Source organism: Silurus meridionalis, chromosome 13 (genome assembly GCF_014805685.1).
Source record: "Silurus meridionalis isolate SWU-2019-XX chromosome 13, ASM1480568v1, whole genome shotgun sequence".
Taxonomy (NCBI): Eukaryota; Metazoa; Chordata; class Actinopteri; order Siluriformes; family Siluridae; genus Silurus; species Silurus meridionalis.
Window position 1 is genome coordinate 21,601,369 of NC_060896.1, and position 25,200 is coordinate 21,626,568.

The 25,200-nt window shown below is 38.2% G+C and overlaps 1 protein-coding gene across 1 annotated transcript in view; it reads left to right on the forward strand.

Annotated features, from left to right (window-relative positions):
- The window catches only part of LOC124395515 (rho guanine nucleotide exchange factor 17), a 112,849-nt gene extending 88,190 nt beyond the window's left edge, over positions 1 to 24,659 (forward strand). Inside the window, 18 exon segments of the mRNA XM_046864060.1 lie at positions 3,140 to 3,256; positions 5,004 to 5,096; positions 5,272 to 5,448; positions 6,701 to 6,751; positions 6,842 to 6,951; positions 11,198 to 11,244; positions 11,247 to 11,282; positions 11,370 to 11,488; positions 11,784 to 11,991; positions 12,916 to 13,177; positions 15,111 to 15,361; positions 17,661 to 17,895; positions 17,999 to 18,085; positions 18,184 to 18,251; positions 18,897 to 19,045; positions 19,570 to 19,744; positions 19,980 to 20,252; positions 20,988 to 24,659. Coding sequence (XP_046720016.1) covers positions 3,140 to 3,256; positions 5,004 to 5,096; positions 5,272 to 5,448; positions 6,701 to 6,751; positions 6,842 to 6,951; positions 11,198 to 11,244; positions 11,247 to 11,282; positions 11,370 to 11,488; positions 11,784 to 11,991; positions 12,916 to 13,177; positions 15,111 to 15,361; positions 17,661 to 17,895; positions 17,999 to 18,085; positions 18,184 to 18,251; positions 18,897 to 19,045; positions 19,570 to 19,744; positions 19,980 to 20,252; positions 20,988 to 21,163 — 2,634 coding nt within the window. The 3' untranslated portion in view covers positions 21,164 to 24,659.
- Positions 24,660 to 25,200: the final 541 nt, after the last annotated feature.

The following is a 25,200-nucleotide window of genomic DNA, read 5'->3' on the forward strand; positions in this document are numbered from 1 at the left end:
TGCATTACAATAGTCCAGTCTGGAGGTCATGAACGCATGGATGAGCTTCTCTGCATTAGATATAGATAACATGTTTCTTATCTTACCAATATTTCTAAGGTGAAAGAAGCCTGTTTTTAGTAACATGGTTAATATGATTTTTAAAAGACAATTTGGTGTCTAAAATAACTCCCAGGTCTTTTACTGTTGAACTAGTAGTTACAGAACATCCGTCTAAATGCAGGTTGAAATGCTGGACTTCTGTGTACTGGTTTTTGGGCCGATTAGCAAAATCTCTGTCTTATCAGAATTTAATAATAGAAAGTTTTGAGTCATCCAGTTTTTTAATTCTGTAACACACAGGGGCATTGCCATGCTGGAACAGGTTTGGGTTTAAAGGTTTATGTGAATGCAAAATTTTATTACAGCGCATTTTAAGGCGTCCTGTACAATTGAGTGCCTCCAGCTTCGTGGTAACAGTTTGGAAAAGAACCACATCTAGCAGGGAAGGGAAGGTGACCCAATACTTTTGGCAATGTCGTGTAATATGTTAATAACATTAAAGTTATAGATATTTAATAACCATGTTGGTGTTTAAGGAATGGCTTTTTCATATTAATTTGAAGATAAAGTTTCATTGCTGCTATAACACAAATAAAGGAAATGTTCCAGGAAAACAAATGTGATAATTGTACTTGTTCGCATATTGCTGTTGTATAAAAGGAAAAACTGTAGGACATTTTTCTCTTCACTATTCTCCTCTTGTAAGATGTCTTGTTGTGCATTATTCCTAAGATAGAGGCTCAGAAGATTAGTTTTAAATCATTTATTACAAGTCCAGGGGAATCATGGTACAATTGTTACTTATCCTTTCTATTTATTTTGTTATCAACTGTAAGTATGAGTAACTATGGACAGTTTTAAACATCTTTTTAATCATCTGATTGTGGTGTTGAAATTTCTGAATACCTCATCAACAATGGTGAATCAGATAGAAGTAAAATGTTTGCGGAGAAAAAAAAACTGCGTCTCTTAACAAATTTTTTCGGCAGAAAATCTTTCGACAGCAACTTACGAAATTATAAAAAAAAAAAAAGGTCCGCATGTTTGAAAATACCTTGAAAAGCCTATAACTGATTCAATGGATGTTCAGGTAGGATGTGCGGGAGGAGGAGGCAGTGTTAAATAATGCATCAAGTAGAAAACGGCACCATTTGAATCAAAGCCTTTGTGTGTATGCGCCCTTTTTATGAGACATTGCTTGTCTTATTGAAGTCTATAAGCTGTTCCCTCCTGTTCCAGCATGTATATATTACTTACAAGATGTATATCATTTTGTTTTACATCCACAATTTTGTAATTATTTGATCCCAATCGCTTGGTGTTTATTTTAAATTGAAAGGAATCCATATTTAGCCATGTGAGAAACGTCTTAATTGAAACTAAAATCTATGAGTACAGGCTGATGCAGCAGAAAAGGACACATTGCATGATGGATGATGTTAAAATCGTCTGTGTCTGGGAGTTATAAGAGTAAACCTCCTGTTCTCCTGTCTGGATGGGAAGAAAGGGCACTTTCTGTCCTGGTGTTTTGTAGTAAAGTTTGAAAGGAGGCAGGCTTCACATGTCATAGTGAAAGAATGTGATTGCTCCACCCTCTCTGGTGGGTAGCTGTTCTGTGATAAGGAGAGAAAATGTAGAGAATCACAAAAAAAAATAAAGTGAAACAATTATACTTTTTACAAATTCATGCGTTTGGAAAAGCATGCCCAATTCCAACACATAGTGTACATATAAATGTTTTTTTGTCTTCTGATGATATTGATTTAGTTCATTCCTCTGTATGAAGTCTTTATTTCTTTGCTTTTTTTCTTTCAAGAAAGAAACCAACAAAAGGTTTTAGACACCTGACTATAAGATTTGTATGTGCATTTTGAACATTATTATTCCGCATTGGGAGGAGGTTTATGGATGTGGTGAGAGAAGACATGCAGGTGGTTGATTTGAAAGAGGCAGATGTAGAGGAAAGGGGGGTATGGAGACGGACGATCCGCTTTGGCGACACCTACTGGTAGCAGCCGAAAGTAATAAAAAGAACATTCTGCATTTAGTTCCCACTTGTTCTTAGTCAATTCTGGTACTGTTGTAGGTCAGTCAATGATGTAGGGTGAGGAAGCCTGTGGTGACTACACCATTCCAGTTCATCCCAAGGCAATCAGTAGAGTTAAGCTCACAGCGTTAAAGCAGGTCACTCAAGATCCTGTGCTTCAACCCATGTAAACCATATCTTCATTTATCTTGCTTTGTACACAGGTGCATTGTCATGCTGAAACATGTTAGGCTCAACTGAAGGAGGAATTTAATGCTACATCTTTCACAGCTACCGCATCTCAAGACGTCCTTTTGAATTGGGCCATCCCTTTTGTTTGTAACCACATAAAGCTGGAAGAATTAGGGTTACCCAATACTTTTGTCCATATAGTGTATAATTTTTTTATAGGAAATGTCTATTGATTACAGGCAGAAGCAAGGTAATATGGATGCTTTTTTTCACAACAGATATTCAGAACACTGGTTATCCATAGTATCATATCTGTGCTCATTTTTTTATTTAAAAAACAATATATTTTTATCTGACTCATTTATCAAATCATTAATAAAGTTGTACAGTATGTAAATGTTTACGGAGGCCAAGCCGAACTAAAAATGCTTGTCAGATTTACGAGTTTAATCAGGGTTGATTTTGTGTGTAGATCCCTGTGTACGGTGGTAAATTAACAAGCTTGTTAATGCCATAGCTAAATTATATTTGGTCATGCCCACAAGACACCATAAAAGGCAAATCTAATGCTGCTATTGCAGATGAAACTTTAATTAAATATTTTGAAGGCAATAATTCAAGTTTCAGATTAGTGAGTAATGAAGAAGTTCTTGCAAGATATTACTTTAATGGGATATTTATTTTTGTTCCATATTTTCATGAGTACCATTTTGTACAAAATCATGACTCAGACTTCATGCTTTGGCCAATGATCAGCAGCACAACATTTAGGTTTATCTGAACATAACTGTTGAGTTTTTTGAGAGATGAAGTGAAAGCTTATGAAATTGTGGTCAAAGTAATCTGTCTCTGGTGACTCTCTGCTGTCTCTTTTCCCAGTTTTCCAAAGAGGTGCTGGCGAACATTTACTCTGCGTACATCGACAACTTCTTGAATGCCAAAGATGCAGTGAGGATTGCTAAAGAAGCCAAACCTGCATTCATGAAATTTTTGGAGGTATGTTTTTTTTATTCTTTTAATTTTTTATTTAAATGGCATATGTGTTTGAAACTCGCTCTGTTCTGCTGTCTGGGTGGGACGAATGACACTTTCTGCTCTAGTGTTTTGTTAAAAAGATTGGCAGGAGGCTGGCTTTACATGTTACAGAGAAATTATGTGATTGCTCCACCCTTGCTTTAGTTTTTGTGACATGAACAAGTAAAACAAGGTTCTCGCAACTCAAACTTTAACTAAAGGTGTAGATAAATGTTTATGTAAGCCAAACTGAACTTAAAATGCCTGGCAGGTTTACAAAACTCCATAAAAGGCAAAGCTCACAGAAAGCTTTAACATGACAACTCGAAAGAGTGCACAAACATTCCAGCAATGCTGCCCAGCCATCACAGCTCTTTGCATTAAAGCCATGTATGATTGAAATAAAGATATTAATAGTAATGTAATTATTTATTTCATAGTTTGTTGGCTTTTAAGCTAAAATTCATACGTGAAAGAGTGAAACTAAAACATTGGTATAGGTTGAACTTTTAACATCTCCTTTTTGACATGAAAAACGTCCACTAACTCCAGCTTTAATCTGGAATACACACAATCCATTTCAAACATATTTAACCTGTGTTCATGTTGTGAGCTAAAGCAACAATTTATTTCCCAGAATGCATCAATGCAAGTGTCAGTTTTAGCTGAGAGGAACGGCAGTGAGCCAGCAGATGGCACCCTGAAGTGAATGTGTAATGCAATTAAATGTGGTGTCATTGCCAGATCACGAGTTTGGAACCGATAAACTGATACTGCCATGAGTATCTGTAGTTGGGAGTCAAAGAAAGAAGCAGTCATGTTGTCTGGGAGAAGATAATGGCATTACTTTCTCTCCTGTCAATCCTAGCTACACTAATCAAGGAGAAATCTGTAAGCTTGTGTATTCAGAAGGAGGCAGATAGCACTTTCGCCCGAGTATGTCGCATGGCACTGTGATGTCGCATTAAAAGAAATGGTGGCAGGATTTACTTGTTTCAGAGGAAGCATTTGTTAGCCTTTAATTTCCCTGGTTGGAAATGTAATAAGGGAGAGCTTGCTCATGAGTGGGAATTTGCCCAAACTGCAAGAAAACACATGAAACAATGTCTTCGAAACCATGTGCGATTCATTTATGAGCTATTTACTCAGAGCTGACAGTTTATTAGGTACATCTTTTGTTTGGCTACAGCCAATACTTGTTTGAGGTGCAGAAAGATCAGTCATGTTAATAGAGCTTAGCATGAAGGTCTCTTTTCATTAAGGGTTGAGTAGTAAGACAGTTTAACTCTTGTCAGCATTGCATACCTACAATCTATCACATTACCTGTATAATAGTTAACTACAGTAGTGCAGAGATATTATATTGCTTGTTTGAAACACTGTTCTTCATGCCTGTGTACACCGTTCGGAAAAGACACAGCTTTTCTCTGACAGCAAACATCCTTCTCTTTGTCTGTTTTTCAATACATTTATAAGTGTTTGTAGGTCGCATTGCGTGAGTGCTGTTGCAAATTCATTAGAGTCGCCACAGGCAAATCTGGCCCTTGTCTCACAGTCTTCGTTTGTCCTGTGCGGCTGAATGATTGATTTTGCTGACACCTAGTGGTGGTATCGGAAACCAGCTAAAGGGCAGGAAGGATATTTGCATTTCTGTGTACTTGTGAATAGTTTTGGAAAACATTAGCAGTTCTATTACAATCGAGCCATAGTCTTTCTTTCTTTCACACAGCAAAGTATGCGAGAGAATAAAGAGAAGCAGGCTTTGGGTGATCTGATGATCAAACCTGTGCAACGCATCCCACGTTATGAGCTCTTAGTCAAAGTAAGTATTTGAGTTTTAATTAAATTCTTTATCTCATCGCTCATTATTTTTTTAATTGTACATGCCTCTATATCCTGATATTGTATGTGTTGTATCTGTATTATGTAAATGCTGTATAACTTGCTACACATATTGAAGTTTATTGAAGTGTGTGTGGCGGGGGGGGGATTGTCAGGATTTGTTGAAACACACTTCAGAAGACCATCCGGACCACTCACACCTGCTGGATGCTCAGAAGAGCATAAAGCGATTGGCTGAGAGGATCAATAAGGGACGACGAAACGCAGAGGAGGTGGAGCGAGAGACACGGGTCATGCAGGAGATCGAGGCACACATAGAGGGGGTGGAGCATGTAAGACATGCATTACTCATATCACTGCTGGCTTTTTCTTTATTGGTGTAATGATGCACTTAGATAATAAAGCAGTTTATTAGAATTATTTTTCCAAAAATAAAATAAAAAGTTTGAATTTATATATGGAACAGCATGTCTGATGTAGCTTATAAGTACTGAAAGTCTGTCTCACCCAAAATACACTACAGTACACTATATACACAAAATATATTTGTTTGTTTAGATTTGGTTTTTGGTTTGGTTTACTTATTGAGTGCCCTGCTACAGAGCACTGACCTCGACCCAACAACCCTTTGGGATTAATTGGAAGGTTTGCCCACCCCAGGCCTGAATAAGCACAAATTTCCACACTAATTGCGTTACTTTTTATGGAAAGTAATGCGTTATATTACTTTTTCTTACCTGGTTAAGGCTTGATCTCTTTCAGGCCTTCCAGGTGTAATGTACTGTAGATAATTGCCATTAAGAAATAAGTTATATTAGGGCAAAAGATATGTCTTAAACATTTTAAATATATACACACACAGTCTATATTTGTGCCTGTACTTACAAATTTGTGTCAGTGTAGGACTATATAAATCAGATATTTTTACTTTCCTACTTACAAACAAACGTATTAATTCACGTACTTATTATGTGAGTATGAAAGTAGTTTAATTAAGTAAAGTAAGCAAGTAATGCACATTCTTGAACACAAGTTTGAAACAATTTAAGCAAGCGAGGAATCAAGTAATGATATTTAAGTGAATAAGAGCAACTATCTAACTAACTATTCCTTAATGCTCTTATTCACTTAAATATCATTACTTGATTCCTTGTTTTTTACTTGCTTATTTTACTTATTTTAAATATTCATAAATTGCAGAGTTCACTTGCAAACTTAAATTATGTACCTAACTTACCTTACCTTTAACTTGCTTTACTTACTTACTCACTGATTAGTTTACTTGACTTTATTTGACTTTACTCACTTTCCAGCCAAACCACCGATCACAATAATAATGATGATGACATCATAAGAAAAATATATACACAGCTGGTGCAACATCACCATATATGCTGAAAATGTTCATAATAATAATTATAGCTGTAATAATTGATGCTATTATACACCTAGTTAAATCATTGCTTCATCAAATCACTTGCACATCCATGACTGATCATTCCCTCTGATTACGCAAGTCACATTGATATTATTGATATTAATGATTCATTCAGCATCTGACTTAATAATATCATGTGCTCTCAGATCCTGAATCCTCAGAGGAAATTCCTGAGACAGGAAATGGTGATGGAGGCGGTAAGCAAGCAGGTGGAAAATGCTTGTTAATAATTGTTCCATAATATTTGATTGATATTTGTTTGATTAATGTATGCTCTCTCTCTGTAGAAATCAGTAGGAGGGAAAAAGGATCGCTCTCTTTTCCTGTTCAGTGATTTGCTGATCTGTACTACTCTGAAGAGGAAGTCAGGCTCTTTACGCCGGAGCTCAATGAGTCTGTGAGTGGTGTCGATTTCCTCATTACCTTTTAACTTAGAAGCTTTAATTCAGACACATGTATTTTTTAATCTCTGTTACATGTTAATCTCGCTGTATCATACAGCATGTCTACGCTTACATGTCCATTTAGCACTTTTTTTTTTTTTTTTTGTGAGTGAAACACACTCAAATCCAAGCACACTTTACAAGGTTCAACAGGAGCTCTCCATTATTACATTGAACTCATGACTATTCTCCTTTCATGAGCAAGGCTTTAAATAGAAGGAGCTGTATGGACAGCCTTTAAGCTAACAGGTCATTATGGTTTCGTTCAAGAACATTTCGCACACTGAAATTCGGACATTTTCTAATTATTACAACGTTTTGAATACTACAGCCTTTCTTAAACTGGTTCTCTTTAGCTCAGTTTTTCTTACGTCTAAGTAAAATTTAGATTTATTTGGATTTAAGGATTTTTCTATCTGAAAAAATAGAAAATGTAATGCTTTTGCCTCCAGATACATCTTATTTAATTGTGAGCCTCCCGCTTTGTAGTAACAGTTTAAGAAAGAACCCTATAAGGGTGAAAAAGCCAAGAGTCTCCATACTTTGTCCATAGAGTGTATTGTCTATAGCAGGTCTTACATATTAGCTTAATTTGCAATTATTTTAGCATTAAATAACTATAATAGAAATATCATTCTAAATATTATATCATACACCTTTATTTATAGCATATAGATGTTTTGCTAATCTGCCTCGTGTGCGCTTTGCTGAAAGACTAGACACATTATTAAAGTGAATATAAACAGTTCTGTAAAAATTGATCTAATTAAAAACAAAATAATGATTATTTTTGCCTGTTTGCCAGTATGATGCACATAATGTTCTAAAACGTATTTCATTGCACATTTATTCAGATCCTGTTCACATCCTGTTCCCAATATTTATCATAGACTGTGTTTATAATCACTGATTATGAGGCACTTTTGCATTCTATTGCAGATTATTTGAACCAACAGTTTTACAACAAGCTTTTATAATCTTATAGATATTATAAACCATTCAATTGTAAAGGCACCAGATAAAGAATTATAGATCAGTAATCGGGATGCTAATGAATATTATTGATGATAATTGCTATACTTTAATCTTTTGTGTTATTATCAGATTCCTAAAACACTGAAATCTTCTGTTTGGATATTTATGCAACCCTAATAATGGATAATACGTACTGTCATTAATGAAATAGTCAATATTATTTAAAGAAGATCTCTGTATTTAAAATAACAGATTAAAGCAATTAGCCTTAAGATAAATAGCTCAGATAAATATTCACTAAATATTTGTGGAAATGCTATTGGTTGATCAAGTCAAGTCAAGTCAAGTGGCTTTTATTGTCATTTTTACTATACACAGTGGTACACAGTACACAGTAAAAACGAAACAACGTTCCTCCGGAACCCTGGTGCTACACAAAAACAACAAAACAACATAAAGTGCATCGAGTGCAGCCTGGTGCAAACAGTGCAAACAAAAGAACAGTACAGACAGACAGAGTGCAGACAGACAAGACAAGACAAGACAAAAGACAAAAACCAAGTATAGCGCCGACTAGTAAACCTACTGTATACTTACATATACAGTACTGTGTGAGGTGAATGTAAAAACTATACCCAGGAGAAAGTATAAACAGAACAGAGCAATGTAGTGCAAAAAACAGCAGCAAGGAGGTGCAAAGACAGCATGTAAACATTATACTGTAGTATAAAAGGTGCAAAAACAGCATGTAAACATTGTACTGAATATAAACATTGTACTGAATATAGTATAAATAATAATAAATATATAAATGGTGATGGAGTGGATCGAGATGAGTGATGAATGTGTTTAGTCCAGGTTGTACAGTTCAGTTCAGTAACAGTAACACACAGTGAGTGTGTGTGTGTGTGTGCGTGTGTAAGTGAGTGTGTGTGAGTGTGTGTGAGTTCTGTTCAGTTCTGTGTGTTGAGAAGCCTGATGGCTTGTGGGAAGAAACTGTTACACAGTCTTGTTGTTGCGGCCCGAATGCTTCGGAACCGTTTTCCTGATGGTAGGAGGGTGAAGTATGCGTGTGACGGGTGTGTGTGATCGTCCACAATGCTGTGTGCTTTGCGGATGCAGCGTGTGGTGTAAATGTCCATGATAGAGGGAGAGAGACTCGATGATCTTCTCAGCTGTCCTCACTATCCTCTGTAGGGTCTTGCGATCCGAGACGGTGCAATTCCCAAACCAGGCAGTGATGCAGCTGCTCAGAATGCTCTCAATGGTCCCTCTGTAGAACATGGACAGGATGGGGGGAGGGAGGTGGGCTTTCCTCAGCCTTCTCAGAAAGTATAGACGCTGCTGGGCTTTCTTGGTGATGGAGCTGGTGTTAAGTGACCAGGTGAGGTTGTCCGCCAGATGAACACCAAGGAATTTGGTGCTCTTGACGATCTCCACAGAGGATCCATCGATAATCAGTGGAGATTGGTCGCTCTGAGCTCTCCTGAAGTCCACAACCATCTCTTTCGTTTTGTCCACGTTCAGAGACAGGTTGTTTGCTCCACACCAGGCAGTTAACCGTTTCACCTCTTCTCTATATGCTGACTCATCGTTCCTGCTGATTAGACCCACCACGGTCGTGTCATCAGCGAACTTGATGATATGATTTGAGCTGTGCGTTGGTGCACAGTCGTGAGTCAGCAGAGTGAACAGCAGTGGACTGAGCACACAGCCTTGAGGGGCTCCAGTGCTCAGTGTGGTGGTGCTGGAGATGCACTGCCTGAGGTCTCCCAGTCAGGAAATCCAGGATCCAGTTGCAGAGAGAGGTGTTCAGGCCCAGAAGGTTCAGCTTCTCGATCAGGTGCTGAGGAATGATTGTGTTGAATGCTGAGCTGAAATCAATGAACAGCATTCGTACATATGAGTCCTTGTTATCCAGGTGGGTGAGGGCCAGATGAAGGGTTGTGGAGATGGCATCGTCCGTGGAACGGTTTGGACGATACGCAAACTGCATTGGGTCCAGGGAGGGTGGAAGCTGTGTCTTGATGTGCCTCATGACAAGCCTCTCGAAGCACTTCATCACGATGGGAGTGAGCGCGACGGGACGATAGTCATTGAGGCAGGAGACAGTCGATTTCTTTGGCACAGGAACGATAGTCGTTGTCTTGAGGCACGTGGGAACAACGTTACTGCTCAGGGAGATGTTGAAGATGTCAGTGAAGACATCTGCTAGTTGTTCCTTAAAAAATATCCTTAAAATGGTGACTAGTGAAGAACAAATCATTATTTTTTTTGCGCTGTACTGTTTGCAAAACATAATGTCTTTAAATATTTCCTTGCACCTGCCAGAAAATAATACTAATTCTTTACTTTCATTATTATTGCAGTTTTGAGACTTGCATTATCTGGTGGTGGCATTACCTATATATTTTGATGTAGCACCCTCTAGTGTGAAAAGAAGGCATTGAATCTACTTGTTTCTTTATTTTTCTGATGTGTATTGCGAAATTCACAGGGCACTGTTCTGAAATCTGTTTATTATTATGGATTATCCCATAATGTCATGCAGCTCTTTCAACATATAGTGTTCGCAAGCTCAATTAAAATAAACATTAAAGCAAAGACATTCATTGTACAGGGTTAGAACTACAAGAGTCAATTCAACATTTTGGTTTCATGTATAATTTCCTGTTGAACACTTTATACATAAGAGTACTTGGACACTGTTTATGTAGATCATGGGATCATAAATCTACACACTTAATCCAAACAGACAGTACAGGGGTGACATTACAACTGATGCAGAGTCCAAATACACAAAAACATTAAGCAAAGCGGGTCACAGATTTAGCCGAGTTTAGATCCAAATCATACCACAGTCATCCTAAGAGGGGTGGTGAAGTAGGGGTGGTATACTGACTTTTCCCTTTCAATCACATTGACACTATCCAATCATAGTTCAATCTCTTAACTCATGCATGCAGAATTAGGTGGATAGCGTTTTGCCTTGGCTCTCCCAGGTTAGTAGGTATTCAGGATAAATTTGGGCAACTTAATTTCAAGGAAAAATAGATTAGATATTTGTCGAACTGATTTCTTCAATATGCCACTGCTTGGTTATGTAAATAAGCTTACCTAATTGCCCTTTACAGTATTTATGTCAAAGACCTTGTGGAAAGGTTTTAATGTAATCTGGCCTGTTTTGTTAAACCCACCCAAAATTATTTCTATGTTTCTTTTCAGATATTCTGCAGCTAGTGTCATTGACACCGCTAGTAAATATAAGTTCCTTTGAAACTGCCCTTGGAGGATATTGAGTTAGTGAAAGGTAAGATTTCCGGCTGTATGAGTTGATTCAGAGAAGCATAGCTAAAAAAAACCTTTTGTTTTATTTTGAATTGTTTTCTCTATGCAGGCTCGAGTCAGGCCACCAACAGGGATACGATCCAGAAAACCATCAGCCGTCTCGATGAGGACCTCAGTACGCTCGGCCAAATCAGCAAGCTGTCGGAGACGCTCAGCTTTCCTCATCAGGTCAGTGGTTGTCTGTGGTATTGTAGCCCACCTGACTGGTCTGGCTAATGTTTTTTTGAGCTTTTAGAGGTGTTTCTGTTTCTGGAAAATTGCATGAATGAACAAATGTTTCTTATAAAATGAACAACATGGCAAAGGTAAATAAATGATTGGAGACACTGTTTTGCTGCACAATATGGAGCACTATTAGAGGGCAAAAAGTGTACAGTGAAGAGTGGTCTGTCATTCTAAGTACATTAACATTAAAAGTACATTAACACCCCCCTTCCCTTCCCTCCTCCCCCTATTGTTTCAGAGTCTAGACGACGTGATAAAGGACCTGATGGCATCAGTTCACAGGGAATTAGCAGAGAAACAGTCGCTGGCGTTCAGCATGACCTTCTTGCCAACTAAACTGGAGCTAAGCACAGCATCTGCAGACAGCAGCTTCATCTTCGAATTTAGCAGTCCAGACACACGCAGCAACTTCGAGCAGGCCTTTGAGGAGGCCAAAAAAAAGCTTGGTAATCACAGAGTTCTATCCAAACCAGAATCATAATTTTTATCCAGACAGACAACACAGGAAACAATAGTTTGCACTTAAACAGAAAGATTTATACTGTACAATGCTAGAACCACAGCAGATCTCATTAGAGATATACTACTGGACATATGGAAGAGTGACAATTTAGAGAAAAACAGATACACTTTTCAGTTCAGTGAATGTAAGAATAATGTTTATTTCTCCATCAGTACCATTTTGAGACTTGTACAATCAATACTAATGTGCACTAGGGCTATTCTGGTGGCCCACCGTGACTAAAAAAAAATGTAATAAGGCACTTGCCATTTCCTTTATTCTGTCATGCATCTGTAGATGTGCATTTAACATATAATAATCAGATTTATTTCAGATTATATTATTTACTATGTTTGCTAAGAAGAGAAGTCTGTAGTAATATGGTTAAATCCAAGTTGTTGTTTTTTTTAAAATCTTATTTATGCCTCTGGTCCTGATACACTTGTACCAGTTATTTCCAGTCCGAGATGGCTTCTTCTTAATAAATGGGATCGAAACATTGTACATAAACAGGCTACCCTGCAAAATTATGTACTCAATAAAATGCCCACAGGTTGCAAATACAGGGAAGGTTTAGCTAATAAAGGTTTCTACACACATGTTCGATAAAGCGACAGAGGTGTATGACCTCATGGAAAAAGAGAAAAAATACGTTTAATGCATAATACATACATAGATATGATTTATTAATATCAAAAAATGTCCATAAAAAGACAAAAGTGTAAATATACGAGTCAAACAAGACTTCAAATGTATTAATGTCTAAACCGGTGTGTGCAATACAGTAGAAAGTAGTAAGTAGAAAGGATTTACATTTACATTTTTTGAATAAAATGAATGTGTGCACATTTTTATCACCTCTCCATAGCTATGAATAAAGACGAATGGGACCCTGAGTTCCTGAAAGCCATTCCCATCATGAAGACCCGAAGTGGTATGCAGTTCTCCTGTGCCTCGCCAAGCCACAGTAGCCCAGAGAACGTGTGTGAGGTGTGGGTTTGTAATAGTGACGGTTATGTAGGTCAAGTGTGCGTTCTGAGCATCAGGGCCGAGCCCACAGTGGAGGCCTGCATTGCTGTCTGCTCTGCACGGATCATCTGCATCGCAGCTGTGCCAGGACTCAAGAGCAGGTCAGGGTACATATAACACCGAGTAAATACTGCATGTTTATATAGAATCAGTGCTTAGTCCTGTTGAAAAAGGAAAAGAAAAGAAACTGTAGAAATCATCAAAACATTTCTAAAGACTTAGTGTCTGTCAAAAGTTTAAAAAAAACTTTATTTTTTTTTGTTTTTGAGAGACACATGCATGTTCCCTTTGTTTATATTAAACAAACCAGGTCATTTAACAGTAAGAATATTTTCTTTGACCGAACAAATATATAAATGTACACAAAACCTTTTTCTTTTAATAAAAGAAACAAATCCTTCCATAGCATGAATACCAGCTTTACACACACACACACACACACACACACACACACACACTGTGTCCAGACAGTTGATAGATAAAATACTTTGCCATGCCTGATGTAAAACTTTCCAAAGATGCTCTTTGTTAGTTGAATTGTTCTTTTTGACCTTGAGTTCCAGTTTATTCTAAACCAGTGCAGTTCAATAGGATTTAGGTCTGGTAACCAGGTATAAAGCTTACAGAGCCTGGACTCATGCTCTGAGTCCTCATTGTCTTTGTCTTGTTGTATGGTGAAGTTGGTTCCGATTAGCAGCAGTCCAGGTGGAATTATGTGGCGTTAAGGTATGGAATGGTAGCCATGTTGGTTCAATTTTCTTTTTACTTGGAATTAGTTTTAAAATTTGGAATTAGTGCTCCAAAACAACACATCTACGTTTGACAACATCATCTCTCCTGTTCTTCATCTTATACAAGTTCTTCTGTTAGAGACAAAATTTAGTATTTGGATTCGTCTGTCTAAAGAAAAACCCTTGACTTGCTGTACAAATCTTTTTTCTTCTTTTTTTTTTTTTTCTTTTACAACAGGAACATACATGTGTGTCAAAAACAACAAAAGACTAAGTGTTTCAAAAATTGGCACAGTTTGTCTGTTTTTTTAAAAGGGTCTCTCTCAGGTTCTCTCTTTACTTTAATATCTTTTCCCTTTTTCCTCTTCTCTATAATCATATATCTATGAAGTCATAAGGTAATGTTCAAGCATCAGATATCCGCAATGAGTTGATCCATCAAATTAAACCTTTAACATGTATGACGAATGAGCCCTAATAACATCACTGTAATCTAGCTGCTGTTTTGTACACTTCGTATTATCAAGACAGTTTATATTGCAACAGCTCTGCATTAGCATTCACCTAGTAATTATCGTGCTGCCGTAGCTAGCATTTGAGAGATTAGGATCATAGCTCTTACTTAGCATTAGACAATGCTTTCCCACATTGCTTGGTAATTCATCAGTTGAAATGGTGTGTGATTTAGTCATCTTTTTTTTGGTGAATCTTTCTTGTAAAATTTGTATTAGCATTCAGTGTTATCACGCTAGCTACCATTCGAGGAATAAAACTGTTACAGATTCCTTGTTCCTTGGTAAAAGTGGCAATAATTTGCCACCACTAACAAAAATAAGTGTGTAAGCCGAAGCAGACATCTGTATTCAGCTTTAGATATACAAAAACAGCCAATGATATCAAAATGAGCAGTATTTTTCTGAATTGGAAAAAAACGTGTTTGTTAGCAAGGTAGTTTTGAATTTTAGCAAACAAGTAAGTAATAATGCATAAACATTAAAATATAATAAAGACAAAAACCCTGTACTAATGTGTACATTTAGCACATACGCTGTTTTTGTTCCTCTGAAAGAAGTGACTACACTCTGCTATTGTGTATTGTATTGTTTTCGTGCTTCTGAAGTTTGGCACACTGAGGTAAAAATAAACCACTGGAAGACAATTTCTTTGCCCTTTTATTTACATTCAGTGCATTGTATAGATCTTCTACCACTAAGATCTAAATCTTGGCTCATACCATTGAGCAATAAATTAACAAATGTGTTATAGCATATTTTAATACTTTTTTTGTTTGTTTTTCTCTCAGGGAGCGTGTGGAATTAAGGCACTCTGTTCCCACGGCACCATCCGAGTCCGAGTCATCACCGGCTCCTTCTGTCCAACCCCAGCTCCACATCTCCATCTCTCGCTCCTCTCCGGAGCTCAGCGACGCTCCTGCTCCCACAGCGCCTGAGCTAGGGCCCTTTGAAAGCGACGACTCGGATGACGAAGACTCACCGAGTCCCTCGTCCACGCTGCAGAGCCAAGCGTCACATTCCACCATCTCGTCCAGCTACAGTGAGTCATGTTCACTCAAGCAAATCACACTGTGATAAATAAATCTAAAACACTGATATGCAGATATATTTGTAGACTTGGAAGGTACAAGAGATGTATTTAAAATTCCAAACACCCTGTAATAGGAACACCAGCATGTTTTATTACTCAATAATGGTTTAGCCCTAACCTTGGATCTGGACATGTATCCCTTTTTGCTGAACTATTCTAATGTGTCCGGAATAGTTAATGTCTTATTATAATTGTTACATGAAATGAAATGAAATGTAAAATGCAAATCAATTTCAACCCCTCGATTGGAAACTTTTGGATCTTTACATAGCAGAGTAGGTTCTTTGTAGGTTTTTGAACATTTTTAAATAACTTTTTTTGACGTTTGTGGTTCATGTCCATTTCTCATGTCCACGTTTATGTCACTCGTACAGCATTAAGCATTAAATCTGTGTGTCTCGCTCTCTGAATGGGAAGGATTCTGTTTATTCTACCTGCTCTAGACGTGTTCCTTCGAGAGGGATAGTTAGTATACCTGAGATACTTGAGTTTGAAATATGTTTAAAAGTTTCTTTACAAATCAACATTACTATGATATGTTCTATTGCTGTAGCTTTAGAGCTTTAAAGATATCTGTGGTTCTGTAACTGGCTGAAGAAGAAACCAAAATTATACTGCAGCCTAGGAGACGTCACATACTGTACAGTACCAGCCTGGCTGAGGCTTTCTCACATTTGTGTAACCCATTTTCCTGTCGTTCGTTTACACTTACCTACATTTAAATGGTTGCCAGAGAGTCAGAGAGATATAAAGGACAGCCTTTAAGACTGGTGTAAAAGGGCTATGGTGCTGCCTCAGCTATTTCTGTTTAGTCAGGAGCAATGAGTTCAGTCTGCCTAGCAAGGACAAATATAACTCCATTGAGCTTACAACATTAGCTTTGGTGGTCTTGCCATGTGATTAAACCAGCATAGTATAGCAGCAGGTTTCAATTTGGATTTTTAAATACAGTGGATTATATAAAGTCTACACGGATCTTTTTAAATGGGAGGTTTTTGTGGTGTAAAAACTAAACCATGATATATTACTTGTGCAGCCAGGTTCTGCCTTTTTTTTCTTTCCTTAAACATTAGTATTTTTTTCCTACTTGTTGGTTATTATATCGTTTTAAAATGGAAGAAAGATTGGTCTTTTTTTTTTTGTTGTTGAGCACAAAAAAGCAGATTTAACAGGGGTGTGTTGAATTATTATAAAGACTGCCAATTTATTTTTAAGATATACTTGTGTTAGTATTTTACAGTTCTATTAGTAGGCTGGGTCACAATTTTTTTCTGCTGTTTTAAATTCATTAAATATTTAAGCTGACAAAAGCTGACTCTTGACTTTTCCATCCATATGTGGTTCTTCTCCAAACTGTTACCACGAAGCCAAAGTTCACTTGAATTAACCAGCTCCTTGAAGATGTGGTTTACATGGGAGTGAAGTGGAAGATCTTGAGTGGCCTGTTTAAGAGCTCTGACTTCAACATACACTATATTGCTAAAAGTTTTGCAGACACCTAGTTATAAGTACTGTATGTGCTTTTGGAGCATCGCATTTCACATTTAGTGTGATTTTGCTCTTATAATTCCCTCCACTCATCTGGGAAGATGTTCCACTAGATTTTGGTGTGTACTCCTGTTCATCAGCCACAAGGGTGTTAGTAAAGTCAGGTACTGATGTAGGGTGAAGAGGCCTGGGGTCAGTGTTCCAATTCATCCCAAAGTTGTTCAGTAGGGTTGAGATCCAGATCTATAGCAGGCTCATGTAAACCAGATCTTCATGGAGCTCACTTTGTGCAGGTTTTTGAGTTTTCAAGTTCAAATGAATGAAAACTTTTCTTATACTGCATCCAAAGACATCCAATACAAATGTGTGGCTCCAGATTTGTAGTAACAGTTTGGCTAAAAAAAACACATCACATGTCCCAATACACTGCACTCTTCACTTACCATCAGTACCTGAGTTTACTAATGCCCTTGTAGCTGAATGAGCAAAAATCTCCACATCCGCACTTTAAAATCTAGTGGAAGATCTCAAAAGAATGGAGTTTATTATAACAATTGGGCCTTACATGTGAAATGGGATGTTCAAAAAGCACATAAATCTTACTGCCAGGTGACTTAAAAACGATTTTTTCATATAGTGTACATATTATGTCAGGCTAATGGCTCAGGTGTGGCTTTATATTTCCTGTTTTTAATGTATTATGTATCCATAACTAAAACAGAAGCCATGTCAAGTGTTTATTTCTTTGCCACCCCTTTAGATGATGAGGGAGCAGTCTGTAAGGACATGGCCCCTGAGACTACCAGTTCGGAGGAGGAACAGGAGTTCTCCAGCGGGTTCCGAACACAGAGACTGAGCGTTGACAGCCCAATGGATGGGCGCGCCATGCGCAGATCCAGCCGAGGCTCCTTCACCCGAGCCAGCCTTGAGGACCTGCTAAGCATCGATCCAGAGGCCCACCACAGCTCAGTGTGGCTGGGAACTGAGGATGGATGGTGAGTAGCTGCTTACCATTTAAGATAAGTCACAGTTACATAGCATGATGTACAAATCATGAGTTCTGTTAGCATTTGAATTTTGTGTTTCATGTGTTTCCAGCATCCATGTTTACCAATCCTCAGACAACATCAGGAACAGGAAGAACAGCATGAAGATGCAGCACTCGGCCTCCATTTTGTGCATCCTGTAAATAAACCAGTTTGTTATCTCTCTTTACTGTTGCGTTTCCCCTCAAGCAGCTAAACATTAAGTTACACATTGTTTATTCTCTCTGCTTTAAAAAGGTATCTTGACAACAAGGTGTTTGTGTCTCTCGCTAATGGCGAGGTGATTGTTTATCAAAGGGAAGCAGGTAAGTTCTCTTCACATTAGATTACATACTAATAATAGAATTGCACAAATATTATGAATTCAGATTTCACAAATTCACCAAAGTTCTTGTTTCTCTGTGCATGAAAAGTAAATACAATCCACATGAGGAGGATGATGATATTTTAATGCTTGTATTCTTCAATAATACGGGTCCCTGGTGGTCTAGTGGTTACAATGTGGCGCTCTCACCGCTGCGGCCCGGGTTCGATCCCAGGTCAGGGAACCAACCCCAGCCATCAGGGTTGCACAAGCCTTAGTGCCGGTCCCAAGCCTGGATTAATGGGGAGGGTTGTGTTAGGAAGGGCTAAAACATGTGCTAAAACATTTGCTAAATCAAACATGCAGATGATCAGCTGTGGCGACCCCTAATGGGAGTTTTTTCTAAGCAAAAAACAAGACTAAATGCTATGGGATTCTTCAATATGAGTCTAGCTTTAGATCAATCACATCAGATATGCAAATGATAAGAGGACATTGTGATACAGTGTGTAAATGAAAAAAATAGTATCAAAAAAATTAATTGCATTATATTAATGGATTCAGTTGAAAGGAATGTAATTTACACGCTTTTTTGCACCTGATTGTTATTATCAAATGAGTTGCTTTTTATTGTTCTCTCTTGCAGGTAGTTTTTGGGATCCTCAGAGTTCTCAGACCTTGTGTTTGGGTTCCCCGAGCGGTCCTGTCACTAAGATGGTCCCAGTGGGAGGGAAGCTGTGGTGCGGCTGTCAGAACCGTATTCTTATCATGAACACCAGCACTTTAACCCAAGAGGTGAGTGCACCCCGCCCACTGATAGAAGTGCTCTGGAATCGTTTTTTTGTTTTCTTGTATTAGTGCACGGTTTTGTAATTTTTGTTGGTGCTGGTGTCTGTCTGACACTTGTCTTGATTTAACTTGAAAGGGACAGCCTTCTTTTCTTCCCTCTCAAATAAATCAGCACTCCTCAATTAGACAGAACAGTCAGCTGATGTGTGCAGAAATATTACTGGATACGTTCATTATCCAAGTGCTAAAATAATATAGGGTGGATGAGAGTTGGATATGACTAAAAAAGGGTAATGTTAAGCCCAAAGCAATGTACATGCAAACTGGATATGTTTATGCTCTCCTGAATAGGTGCTGTTTTGAAAAATGATATCATATTCTAAAACTGTGTATACAAAAGTATATATATGTTTTTAAGCTATAATATGTACTAGATGTCCACATAGTCATTTTCTTCATTCATAGTTTTTATTTATGTGTTTGTATGTGTGTGTGTGTGTGTGTGTGTGTGTGTGTGTGTGTGTATGCAGCACTCCTTTGTAGTGGGCCAGGACAGCGGGCGCTGTGTGACCTGCATGGTGAGCTATGGTCAGGGTGTGTGGGTGGCTCTGCAGGGCAGCGCGCAGGTTCGTCTGTACCATTCCACCAGCTACGAGAGCATCGCTGAGGTGGACGTGGCACCTGCTGTTCACAAGATGCTCGCAGGTATAAAAAGATTCCTGTTCATGTTCACGACTAATTCATAGCCAGTTCACAGACCTACTATTAAAGGTTCTATGTGATCTAATTTTAATCATTAAAAACAGCATATAGAATTCTTGTAATTATTAACACGGTGAGGTTTTTCTGAGGGGATGCTAACATTTTGGAAAGAGTCTCCAGCGTGAGCGCTTTGCTAATATTGGAGGTACAATATTTATTTTTCTTCTCTCTATCTCAGGTTCGGATGCCATTATTCGGCAGCACAAGGCTGCATGTCTGAGGATCACAGCTCTCCTGGCTTGCAGAGATGTGCTGTGGATTGGGACAAGTGCCGGGGTAGTGCTCACTCTACCAGTCCCACCTGTGACCTCCAATGTAGGAACAGGAACTTCGAAGGCACCGCTCGTGCCCACTGGATCTGCTCACGGCCACACCGGTCACGTCCGCTTTCTCACCTCCATTGAGCTGCCCGAGGGTTTTGATGTCCACTTTCCTTCCCAGGCTGAGTCAGGTGTGCTCAAAAATGATGAAACTTCATCACTATTTTGTTTCTTTGGGTCATGTCTGCAAGGGCTCAGATCTTCAGTCTAGTTGTGTTATATATTTACACACATGCAGTATTGTTTACTGTAATTTCAAATTGTAACACTGATATTACAAACTCTAACACTGACATAAACTGTAACACCTATGTTATAAACTGTAACACTGAAGTTGCAAACTGTAACAATTACATATACTGTAACACTGATGTTTCAAACTGTAACACTGATGTTTCAAACTGTAACACTGGTATTACAAACTGTAACACTGGTATTACAAACTGTTACACTGGTATTACAAACTGTTACACTGGTATTGCAAACTGTTACACTGTTGTTACAAACTGTTACACTGGTATTACAAACTGTAACACTGTTGTTACAAACTGTTACACTGATATAAACTGTAGCACTGATATAAACAGTAACACTGATATTGCAAACTGTAACATTAATATAAACTGTAATACTGACATAAACTGTAACACTAATGTTGCAAACTAACATTGATATAAACAGTAATACGGATACTATAAACTGTAACACTGATACTATAAACTGTAACACTGTTGTTACAGACTGTAACATGACATATCAAAAACTAACACTGATATTACAAACTGTAACACCACTTTTTTATACATGAAATACTGTTGTATTCACTGTCAGGTTCTAACCCTGTCTCTGTATTTTGTGCGTCTCAGAGCTGAGTAGCGACGGAGGAGTGCAACAGCGCCGGTCCTCCACTCTCCTTACGGGCAAATCCACCCTGCTGGTGATCAGCGGCGGAGACGGCTACGAGGACTTTAGGCTGAACAGCAGCAGCGAGACAGTGGGACGAGACGACAGCACCAACCACCTGCTGCTGTGGCATGTGTGAGAGGCTCCCCATTTCAAACGAGGGCCCCTGTGCCATGAATTCAGGCTCCGCCTCCTCATTGGCAGCGTGCTGCTCAAGCCTCTGAACCCTGCTATCTCAGTGCATGAGCATGACTGAAACTGAAAGGGATATTTCAGACATTTTCTTTGTTTCGTTGTGTAATCGGTCGTCGAGTTGTACTCCGTGTGTCCCACATGGTGTAAGAAGTGAATCTCACGCTGCTTTGTGGTGTTTCCTAGTGGGATAATATGCGTATAGCGTGACACCAGTCTACAGAGAAGAGATACCGGGGAGATTTTGTCACAGAAAGGACAACTCACTGGATGGAGAATGAGCATGAAGGAGAAAAACGAGCATGAAGACAGAAGCAACTGCAATGTGGAACAATTGAACTGAAGGACGAATAGAACCAATAGAACCGTACAGAAGAGGGTTAGATGAAAGAAATAGACTGGAGTCTATAGAAAAAAGTAGGTCGGACACTAAAGATGACTGGATATTTCGGAGTGTTTTATGTCCTGCCCCTTCTTTAGAGAACGATGGACGATGGACTCGTTTACACACAGCGTGATCAACTACTGCTCCGTCACACTTTGATCGTGTTCATGAAAAACAAGGTTTTGTCTTGAGCTCCACAAGTGAGAGTGACACTAGTGTTTGTCTGTACCTAACCAATGTGCAATATAAGGCTAGGGTATCTACTTAAGACTATATTATATACACATTCACACATGCACACCAACTAAAGTCACACACTTACCCCTTACCAACCCTTACCCCTTTTCCATCTCCACAGTGCAGTAGCTTCAGGCCTAAATTTCTACCAGTTTCAAACCTGAAGTGTTTAATTAAAAATAATATATTAAAAAAATCTGGGTGTGTGCTTCTGAGTCAAAACCATCCAAACCCTTTAGCTAGTATAGACAGCAATTACATGCAAATACAAGACATGCTTAAGTTTGGTGTCTTTTGCATTATTTTGAGTATGGGGTTTTGCCTAAAGAATATTAACACAAGCTTTTGCCAAAAAAAAGGGATCCCCAAGGGTTCTTTACATAGTTCTGAGTTTTTAAAGGTCTCTATTTTGAAAAAAAAATGATGATCCTTTATTTTTCCCAAGATGGACAAACCAAAGAACTCTTTGGTATTTTTTTTTTCCGTACACAGGCAGTACTTAAATGGTTCTAACTTGCTCAGACCATTGCTTAATTGTCACATTATCTATTTTCCTAAGAACCGCTTATGCATCAGATTAAACCTTTTATAGAAAGACAAAAAACATTCCCGTGCAAAGAAGAACTTGTCCCTCACCCCAGAGAGCATCTTTGTCTTCTTTGGTGATCATGTGAATAACTCAAATTGTTCAGATCGTTGCCATGGAGATAATGCGGCTCTACCTCCAAGCCCCTGCTTCATGGTTAGAGACTTGCAGCATTCTGTTGCTTTTAGCATCTGAGAACCAGCACTTTGCCGTTCAAATGTGCAAACTGATTTAGAGATTAGGATCTGGCACTGCGTTGGTGGAAACAGGACACGTGTAATAGCGTTCTAATTCTTATCGGCATATCGCCACGGTCACAGCCACAATCTTTACACATCATCATGACACTATACTTTCTGTTGTCCAGTTATTGTTTTTTGTGTCATTTTTGTCTTTTAACTATGGAGTCCAGTAGGTCATATAAAGGAGCAGTCAGTATGGCTGTTGTGGTGAAATTGTGTACAGTATTTATGTTTTTTGATTTTATAGCACTTAATTTATAAAAACTTGTCTTCTGTTACCTAAAAAAAAACGTGAAAGCTGTATGGCTGATTCATGCTACTTTTTCCAGTTCCCTTTTCCAGTGTCACTACTTTACCATGTCACATCAGCAGGGTCAGAGATTCAGCAACAAAAATATTCAAGCAAATGTTCATAAGAAACAATACGTATGACGATATTATAGAACATTGGGTTTGAGTGTCAGCTAAATGATCGTAATGTGTGTATGTATAAAAATGATAAAAATACCTACATGAAAATCAAGCCACACCGCTGTTTGAAAAAATATTGTAATGCTTTGACTGACCTGAGGTTTTCTACTGTTGTTTACACCATGCGTTTCTTAACACCAGCATTAAGCATTGCTTTAGGTAGTTTAGCTGAAGAAGGATCAGGCGTGTTTGTTGCTTTGGAGTGTTCTGCGTCATAAAGATTAGTAGACACTTACATGGGGAGTCCCAGAGTTAAACATGTAGTCAGGTTACAGCAGAAAACAAGAAGAAAAAGAAAAGATCTGTATGAGCTGAAAAAAATATATAGTGCACTACCCATTTGTGAACAATGTCTCCTATTTAAACTAGATGCTCTGAAAGATGCAGGAGGTTGGCAACTCAATTGTGCACTAAAAAGTTTGTGGAGACCTGATTATGAAGTTTCTGTGTTATTTGAACATCCTATTTCTCACTTGCAGTAATAATAACCTCCACTCTTCTGGAAAGATGTTCCACTAGGTTTTGAAGTGTGGTGAAATTTGTGCTCATTCAGGCACAAGGGCTTTTGTAAAGTCAGATAATGATGTAGAGTGGGGAGTCCTGGGGTGCAGTCAAGCATTCCAATTCATCCCAAAAGTGTTCAGTAGGGTTGAGGTCAGAGCTTAATAGCAGGTCACTCAAGAACTTCCACTCCAACCCATGTAAACCATATCTTCGAGGAGCTTGCATAGTGCACAGAGGCATCGTCATGCAGAAGTATAGTAGGTTCGGGTCTCCGAGTTCAAATGAAGGCAAAATATCATGTTACCACATTAAAAGACGTCCTATTGTGGCTCCAACTTTGTGGTAACAATTTGGGAAAGATTCAGATATGGCTGGAAAAGTCAGGTGTCCCAATACTTTTGTTCATATATTGTAAGTGATAATGTGCTTAGTTTGTTTTACAAAACATCTGTAAAAGGTTAGAAGGCATAACATTAGGTAATGAATTGCAAATTGCTGTTACAGGAAAATAATATGCTTTTTAAAAAGCTAAGAAGACTTTGTTGTCGCAATCCACCTTGGCATCGTGTTTTATTCTTGAAAAAAGTAATCTTTATCCTCTCTTTATATACATCAAACTGAACTTGCGTTTTTTTTCTCAGTATTTGAGATCATTTTTGAGACACACGGTCTTCTAAAAAGTGTAAAGTGCAGTTTCCGAAACAGTTTACAATTAGGACAGTTTTGCCAACCACACTGCATTTGTGTAAATGTATGTATTTTATGGGAAATACCTTCGCTCTTGGATCGAGCTCCTGTGGGAGCAACACGAGACTTTAATGCTTTCCAAAAAGTCACTTCAGAAGAACTTAGGAACCCATGGAATGCCGTAGCTCCAAAAAATATTTAAATTTCAGGAACGTTTGCTTGTTTTTAAAGCTTAAAAAAGAAAGAGATTGGAACCGAATGAAGAGTTTATTAGCTGTATACTGTTGAGCAAATGTCATTTTTTCTCTGTTATTAAACATATTGTCTTGTATCACGTTAGAAAGAAAAATCATTTTGGTTGTTGTGCTTCCATATATTTATTTTTTTTGCATGGGGTAACCTGGAAAAACTCTCCTCATTGTGACATTTGAACATCTTCAGTTTTAAAAAGGTTCCTGAGGAGAAAGTTAGTATTGGTGAAGCCATGGTATTTAAAAGATTCCAGAGATACAGACATTTTTCACTATGCCACAACAAAATTAACAAATTGTGATGCTCACTGTGTGAGGAAAAACACTTGACCTGGAAAGTTTAGTTATAGTTGGCGGAACGATCTGTTTATCATTGTATCCCTTTACTCAATCTGATAGTTGCAGGAAAAGATAACATTCATAACATTTTCATGTCAATTTAGTGAAAAATATTATAGTTTCTTAGTTAGTGTAGAGCTGCGTTATATACTTCAGTATTTTATGATAAACCTCCTTGCTTGTGATGTCCTCTATTTTCCTGTATTATCCAGTCATGCCCACAGCATGGTGCTGCCACCCCCAAGCTTCACAGTTGGCATGGTGTTGTTTGGATTGAAGGTC